The following is an 8,524-nucleotide window of genomic DNA, read 5'->3' as shown; positions in this document are numbered from 1 at the left end:
ATATAGTATTTGTGATATACAGTATAGTTATATAGTATAGTTCTACAGTATAGTTATATAGTATTTGTGATATACAGTATAGTTTTATAGTATAGTTCTACAGTATAGTTATATAGTCTTTTCTGATATACAGTATAGTTATATAGTATAGTTCTACAGTATAGTTATATAGTATTTGTGATATACAGTATAGTTATATAGTATTTGTGATATACAGTATAGTTATATAGTATAGTTCTACAGTATTGTTATATAGTATTTGTGATATACAGTATAGTTATATAGTATTTGTGATATATAGTATAGTTCTACAGTATTGGTATATAGTATTTGTGATATACAGTATAGTTATATAGTATTTGTGATATACAGTATTGTTATATAGTATAGTTCTACAGTATAGTTATATAGTATAGTTCTACAGTATTGGTATATAGTATTTGTGATATACAGTATAGTTATATAGTATAGTTCTACAGTATAGTTATATAGTATAGTTCTTCAGTATTGTCAGTGATGTGTGTTGCTGTCTGCAGCCCTGGCCATGGAGCCCCCAGCCCACCTCCCTGGGCTGTGTAAGAAGGCCCTGAGGATCGCTCTGTCTCTGCACAGGAAACAACCCCAGGCAGACCTGGCTCGCTGCAGGTACCCCTCTACACCACCCTGCACCCAAACAGCCTCACTATTCACCATTGGTCCCCCGGACTAGCCTATCAGATAGTGGTATCCAATCAGACTGTTACTGTCACTGAGCTGAGCTCCAGATGTGTGCTGCTCAGTGTGTGTGTGTGTGTCTCTCTCTCTGTGCCCCTCTCAGTCTGTGTGTGTGTGTGTGTGTGTGTGTGTGTGTGTCTCTCTCTCTGTGCCCCTCTCAGTCTGTGTGTGTGTGTGTGTGTGTGTGTGTGTGTGTGTGTGTGTGTGTGTGTGTGTGTGTGTGTGTGTGTCTCTCTCTCTCTGTGCCCCTCTCAGCCTGTGTGTGTGTGTGTGTGTGTAATGAGTCACTTGCTCTGTCCTCAGCCAGTGTGTGTGTGTGTGTGTGTGTGTGTGTGTGTGTGTGTGTGTGTAATGAGTCACTTGCTCTGTCCTCAGCCAGTGTGTGTGTGTGTGTGTGTGTGTGTGTGTGTGTGTACTGAGTGTCTCTTCTCCGTCCTCAGCCAGTGTGTGTGTGTGTGTGTGTACTGAGTGTCTCTTCTCCGTCCTCAGCCAGTGTGTGCACCGCCTGATCCAGCTGTCGCTGCCCAGCGGGGTGTCAGAGGTGGAGGCCCGCGTGCTGGATGAGGTGTGGGCGTACTACAAGGAGGCCCTGTCAATCATCGCAGGCGCAGTGAGTCAGCACCAGTGTTGGGCACGTTACTTTAAAAAAAGTAATTAGTTATAGTTACTAGTTACTTATCCAAAAAAGTAACTGAGTTAGTAACTGAATTACTTCATTATAAAAGTAACTAGTTACTTGGGAAAGTAACTATTGCGTTACTTTTTACCACGGTGCAGTGGGCTAGCCGTGGTGTCAGTCAGCCAAATGTGACAAGGAAAAGCTTACCCACTGCCAGATTAGAAGATAAATGTGCCATCTAGGGGACCAAAGTGTCCCTATCAGGAAGAAAATAATTTGGATTTGCAGGGAACTTTTCATATTTATTGCACTTCAACAGACCACAACTGGTATACAGTACATACTGTACTTCAAGTATTTTCTTCATTACAAAAGTAAACATTTAACAATATGAAGTGCTTTTAAATCTTTGTTGTGTAAATTAAATAAATCAAACTGTCACACAACTTCAACTGGTAGACAGACTGTAACTTCAAGTATTTTCAACACAACAAAAGTAAACAGTTAAACAATATGAAGTGCTTTTAAAGTAGTACTGAAATCCATCCATACACTCCTTCCTAACACTCATCCATCCATGCATGCATTCATTCATCCAGCCAACCCAGTCATCTAACCATCCTAGCCATTAAACCAGTGATTGTATCTTAAAAGCAGAAGCTTTTCAAACTTCTGGTCAGAGAGCCTGTTCCTCTTTGGAGTGAAGACGAGCTTCCCCAGGCTAAACAGTCTCTCTACGGGGGCGCTGGATGGAGTGGCTGCATTGTATTTGAGTGAAATTTTCTTTATCCGTGGAAATCCATTAAGAGTGTCCATCCCTTGTCCTCCTGATTTGAGATAATCCATAACTTCACTTTCAGCAGTAGCAGAGGGGTCATCCTCATCCTCAAAGGAAAATAACTCCTCTATGGCTGAGTCAGTGAGTGTTGGTGTGCTGGTAGTACCTGTTTGCTGGTCTTCGTCTTGGACACTTTTCCGGCACTCTGCCAGCAGACTTGCCTTGGCCTTATCCTTCCTGTCCTGTGTCCGCAGCCAACGTAGTTTAAACCTGGGCAGTCACAGTAGCCAAGACAGCATTGTCGCTTTCCAGCACCTCTGCAAATCTTGTTTTGATTGCCTGAAATGATACATAATGCAAAGAGCATATTATACTGACTGTCTTACACACACACACACACAAACAAACACACACAAACACACACACACACACACACACACACACACACACTAATAGCATTGCACATTAACCATATTTAAAAACTTTTCATAATGTATGGATGCATTTAATGTATTTAAAGATAAATACTAGTTCTTACCTTGACAACTGCCTCTGGGAGGTCAACAAGGATTTGCAGGCCACTCTTCAGTTCCAGGGTCTTGAACATCAGTGTCTCGAGCGTGGGTAGGAGTGTGCCATGGAAACAGTGGTCTTCTCCCTGAAGAATGTCTAAGGCCACTGTTAGTGGCTTCATTACACTACAGTACTCCCTGATGAACTGATGCTCTCGTTCAGTGATGGCTTTCAACCCGAACTTGGAGGAGATGGTGTTCAGCTCGACTATAGGGATCTCACAGATTCGAACAAGGGCATGATAGAACGAGTTCCATCTTGTAGTGCAAGGGACTAGCAGCTTCCTTGCGATGACATCATCCACGGTCTCTGCGGCCACCGTTGAACGGCTAGCCTTGTTCCATAAGCCTGTGCATTTTGTCGTAGCACTTCTGTATATTGCTTTTGCTTCTGGTCTTGACAGTAGCCACTTGTCAACATCAGTACATGAAACCAGGTTTAATGTGTGCGATGCACATCTCTGATGTGGCGGCAAAGTAATCACAGCATCATCACCAACACTGTTTTGCAAGACATCATTAATGTTCATAAAAGTCACCTCATCCTCATCCTCCCCAGAGTCATCCTCCTTGGCTGGCTGGTACATTTTGAAGGCCTTGACGAAATTAGAGCCATTATCCGTGACAGTTGATGTTATTTTGTGGGATATGCCATAGGATGAGTGAATGTAGTCAAGTTCAGTTGCAATACTGTCGTGAGTATGACGGCCCTTGAATCGTCTGCATGCCAGGGCTGCTTTCCTTCGTTCCAGGCTATGTGGATGAATCCAATGCGCGGTCACGCCAAGATAGCTTTTATTATGTGCAGTCCAAATGTCTGCAGTTGTAGAGACATATTCTAACTCTTCAAATTTATTTTGGAGCTCGGCATTCATTTTGGCGTACTCGGCGTCTATATATTTAGAAAACGTCTTTCTGCATGGCGGACAGGCCCCTCCTCTCGCCGGTATTTTGGCAATTAGGGCTCTGAAGGAGTCAGAATCAACTGTTGATAACGGAAGCATGTTCTCAACAACATACCTGCCTATCATTCCGTTCAGTTCAGTCTGTGTCACAAGTTTTTGTGGAGCTGACGCAGAAAAATCCATTTTTAGCTGCTTGGACGGCGTGGCTCCGTGTCCTTCTTTGTTAGCGGAGCTCACGTTTGCCACACCTGGCCTGCTATCATCATCAACGGTTTTAGCCACTAGTTTTGTAGAAGCGTGTGCCGTTGAGAGATGCTTCATCAGGTTAGAGTTGCTTACAACGGACGTGGACAAACGTTTAGCTCCGGGACATAAAGTACACATCACATGTACGTTTTTACATTTTACCTCAATGAAGTTGAAATAGTGCCTGTATTTCCACCGTGAAAACGCCACGTTCACCTCAGAACACTCGGGACTCGCCATTGCTCTCTGATAGTTTGAGTGTGTGTGTGGTGCTGTGCGCGCGTGTGGTTTGTGTGTAGAAACATCCGCACAACACTGAACTATGGTTGGCTCTACCATACCCAATCATGATCACTTAAGCGGTTGTCTCGCCCCTCCCCTCCCCAGCAATCAAAAACACCGTTGCAGCTGTGACTGAGGTCGGATGACAATGAGAAGCTTCAGTAAAGTAACTAGTAACGCGCCGCATTGAATTACCGGTAACGGTAACGGCGTTATAACGATGGAAATAGTAATCATTTAGATTACCCGTTACTGAAAAAAGTAACGTCGTTAGTAACGCCGTTTATTCTAACGCCGTTATTCACATCACTGGTCAGCACCAATCACACGCCACCGCCCACCCTCCCCACCCCCACACTGTAATTAACCCCCCACACATCCACCCCCTGCCCACAGCTCTGAAAGCATCTCTTGTTTTCTCTCAATGGGCTTTCAGCAACACTTCAATTAGCAGATGCTTCCATTCACCATCCCCTTCCTGCCCGTTTGGATGGTAATGTGCTGTACAAGCCGCCGCTCTGCTGTCGTGCTGCTGGGGCTTTGAAAGGATCAAACGACCTTGAGATTGGATCTGTTAGAACAAAAGAACCGAAGTGCAAAATCGATGAACATCAAATCCCAGATATTTCCGATCGTTCCCTGATCCGATTACGGTCACTCAACCTTTGACGTTCAGACATCCACCCCAGGGTCAGTGGAGGTGTCCCAGGGGTTCTAGGGTCAGTGGAGGTGTCCCGGGGGTTCCTAGGTCCATAGTCTCTCTGTGTCCCTCCCTCTCTCCAGCCTGAGGACTTCCCTGAGATGGAGATCCTGTGGCTGCTGACCCGGGCCTGGAACACCGGCATCCTGCTGTACAGCCTGGCCCAGTACCCCGAGGCAGAGCGCTGGTGTGGCCTGGGCATGAGCTTCCTGTGCCACCTGGGCTCCCTGCAGGACAGCTACCAGACCCAGGTACAGGAGAGTGTGTGTGGGGGGGACTAGTGGGAGGGATGGGACAGCAGTGGTGCGTGGCAAAGGCTAAGTCATTAAGTCATCCTTCTAGTCAAACGAGAGGTCTCTAAGGCCTCTCCTGAAATACACACAATACAGACACATTGTTCTTTAAAAGCTAGTTTGGTGTGACTGTACCTGGGACCAGAGATAAAGACACGTAAAACACTGCAATCTAGTGTTCTTTCTCAGTCAGAAAATAGCATTTATTTCTCGTTGTCTTCCTCCAGATGTCAGGCCTTTACAGTGAAGTGCTGGACCGACTGGACAAAGCCAAGAAGAACCTGGTCATGGAGGAGTGATCTGCTGTAGTGTTCTCCATGTGGTGGACAGGGGTGTGGGCCTGTCTCTCTGCCCCTGTAGAATGTGTCTTGGGGGGTTAGTCTGCTCCACCGGGACCCCCTGCCTCACCCCTTCTGTACCGGTTAATAAGGACTCAGTTTGAGTTTTTGCATTTTGTAACTTCTTTGTACTATGTTCTCTTCTCTTATGCCTCCTGGATATCACATTCATATGAATTTACCTGAACATCTCATTTATTATATTGATAATTAAACATCTATAATCAGAAAAGACGCATTTGTGGTTTGAAAGAAACAGAACACATAAAAACCATTACCGAGTCACATATTTTATTATTTCCAAACAAATAAACTTGTCCAGTCCAAAAAAATAAAAAAATAACCCCAAACAAAAAAGTTGGACTGTGTTCCCTCATGACTAGGACAGTGAAGACCGTGTGGCCCAGTGTCCTGATGGGCTCAACCACCTGCAGTGACAGGGAGGAAACCACTGTACAATCAAAGGGTTCATGTTCGCAAGCACTTACTGCACAGGTGTGCTGTCACCTAAACAACTCATCACCCCAAAGGACAAACCAGAACCCCAACCCCAACCTCCCCCCCCCCCTCCCAAAAAAGCTTATGTCATCATGTCTCTCACTGGAACATGGACCCTCATCAATTATACACACACAGAAGCATTCAGGTTCAATCTTGTTATAACCGCAACCTCAATGGAAAGAGTCAAATTAAATCAAGTTCTTTGGGCTTCATTGACATGGCTGACCGAGGTATGAATACCAGACACATTAGTCAGCTGTGTTTCAACTTAACACCAGAGAGGACCAGTTCTAGGACTTCTAAAATGACATTATTGATTAACGCTCCTGGTTTCTGGAATATCATCTTGTTGTAGGTTGCTGCCTGCCTGCCTCTCATTTTTCAATATTTTGTACATTGTTTTTAAATCTATAACACCCAGACAAGTTCCACAAGAAAATCACATGTAGACAGGCCCTACTTAAGGGAATTAAATTCCCAACTGACTACAAAAAGTGTTCCAATAGGCAGCTGAAGAGATTTTGTCTATAGAGAAATACCAACATTACGGCACATTTGTATGGAAATTATATCTCAGAATAGCTCAAAGTTTACTTACCTGACATTTGTGATCTATAAAACATGTTTGTCCCAGTTTGTTGTCACACATGCATGAAGCACAGGTGAGGGGGATCTGCTGGGGGCATTATTTACATTTGACAGCTACCACACCCTTTGAAACAGTCTGTAAGCAGTTCATAAATGGCTCTGTTCCCTTCGGTTATTCCCTGAACTCTGGTTTTTGACACAGGTAATGACAGCTGGTTTAGCAGTGGTGCCTGGCAGGTGGGCACACCTGTTCAGAAAATGCCTGCAGGTACAGGTGCTTTGGGGGGTGAGGGAGCAGGGGACCCACAGGGCTAGGTTACCATTTCCTGTGGGCATTAAGAAGATGGTCTGGCTTTGATGGCTGAGGAAAAGAAAAGAAGGGGAAAAAAACTAAACTTTCCTCTGAAAAAGCATAAAAAGGAGGAGGAAAATAAAGTGTTCACAGGTGTAGGGGACCACAGTACTCCTTCTTCAACAAGTCAACATGTCCCCTCACATGTACACAAGTCAACATGTCCCCTCACATGTACACAAGTCAACATGTCCCCTCACATGTACACAAGTCAACATGTCCCCTCACATGTACACAAGTCAACATGTCCCCTCACATGTACAAGTCAACATGTCCCCTCACATGTACACAAGTCAACATGTCCCCTCACATGTACACAAGTCAACATGTCCCCTCACATGTACAAGTCAACATGTCCCCTCACATGTACAAGTCACACGTCTCGTCACATGTACAAGTCAACATGTCCCCTCACATGTACAAGTCAACATGTCCCCTCACATGTACAAGTCAACATGTCCCCACACAAGTCAACATGTCCCCTCACATGTACAAGTCAACATGTCCCCTCACATGTACACAAGTCAACATGTCCCCTCACATGTACACAAGTCAACATGTCCCCTCACATGTACAAGTCAACATGTCCCCTCACATGGACAAGTCAGGCATGTCCCCTCACATGTACACAAGCCAACATGTCCCCTCACTTGTACAAGTCAGGCATGTCCCCTCACATGTACAAGTCACACGTCTCCTCACATGTACAAGTCACACATGTCCCCTCATATGTACACAAACACACAGTGTCAAGATCCGCAAAGGAAGATGGGGCGGGTCATTTCAATCCTGTTGGATCCATACAGCCAACTCATGCAAGGGTTACCACAGAGGTGGTCTTGACAAAGCTTCACCACATCTTAAGAAAAAGATAAGACATAATACATCCGCTTATTAAAATTGTTCAATTGCAAATGCCTTTAAATCACAGGATGGCGAGACAACACAGGATGGATTTCAAAATTGTATAGATATACAGAGGATATAGGTTTAATATCAAACCCATCGTTAGTGATCTTTTGGGTGAGGGTGGGGGGGGGACAATCCAAAACAGGTTATATTGACTCTTTAATTGTTAGAACGACATCCAATACAATTATTGTCATGTTCTACCCGTTTTAAGGCCACCTTCATGGTGGCATACAGGACAGTACCGTGTGACCATTCAATCAGAAGAGAATCATCTTGGAAGGCAGAGAGTGTAATAGGGTGGTCTGCTGCTCAACATGGGTGAGGGAGCTATGGCTGCCCAAATTGGAATCCAATAATTCTTCTTAAAATACACAGGAAAAGGGTTAAAATACAGTGGGTGGGGATAGGATCATACAGAGGTGAGTCTGCGTTTTGTCTATTGCACTCACAAGTTAGGCCTCCGGGAAGTCGGAGGGTAACACAGAGAAAGTAATAATAAAAAAATAAAAATAAACGTTTTTGTTTTTCCTCGTCAATTATTTGTAACTTCCCTCACAAAGTACAGGTAGTAATATGAGAGAGTTAGTATTTGATGTAAGGCAGTTTGGTGTTTTGCAGAGAGCCCAGTTACACATCTCTACCCCCATCCTTTACACAGAGCAGCTAAAAACCACAAGCAAAAAATCCCACAAAAAAAAGAAAAGAAATGAAATCTAACAGCCCT

The 8,524-nt window shown here is 44.3% G+C and overlaps 1 protein-coding gene across 1 annotated transcript in view; it reads left to right on the top strand.

Annotated features, from left to right (window-relative positions):
- LOC308163905 (testis-expressed protein 11-like) overlaps window positions 1-5,408 on the top strand; it is a gene marked incomplete at both ends in the record, with an annotated part of 14,670 nt that extends 9,262 nt beyond the window's left edge. The window contains 4 exons of the mRNA XM_080538080.1: window positions 537-645; window positions 1,204-1,324; window positions 4,900-5,067; window positions 5,337-5,408. Of these exons, the coding sequence (XP_080394206.1) occupies window positions 537-645; window positions 1,204-1,324; window positions 4,900-5,067; window positions 5,337-5,408 (470 nt within the window). The remainder of the gene's footprint in view (window positions 1-536; window positions 646-1,203; window positions 1,325-4,899; window positions 5,068-5,336) is intronic.
- Window positions 5,409-8,524: the final 3,116 nt, after the last annotated feature.

Source organism: Nansenia antarctica (assembly GCF_963989245.1).
Source record: "Nansenia antarctica genome assembly, chromosome: 8".
NCBI classification, from domain to species: domain Eukaryota; kingdom Metazoa; phylum Chordata; class Actinopteri; order Argentiniformes; family Microstomatidae; genus Nansenia; species Nansenia antarctica.
Note: the sequence above shows the minus strand (reverse complement) of the source record. Positions and strands in the feature narration are given on the sequence as shown.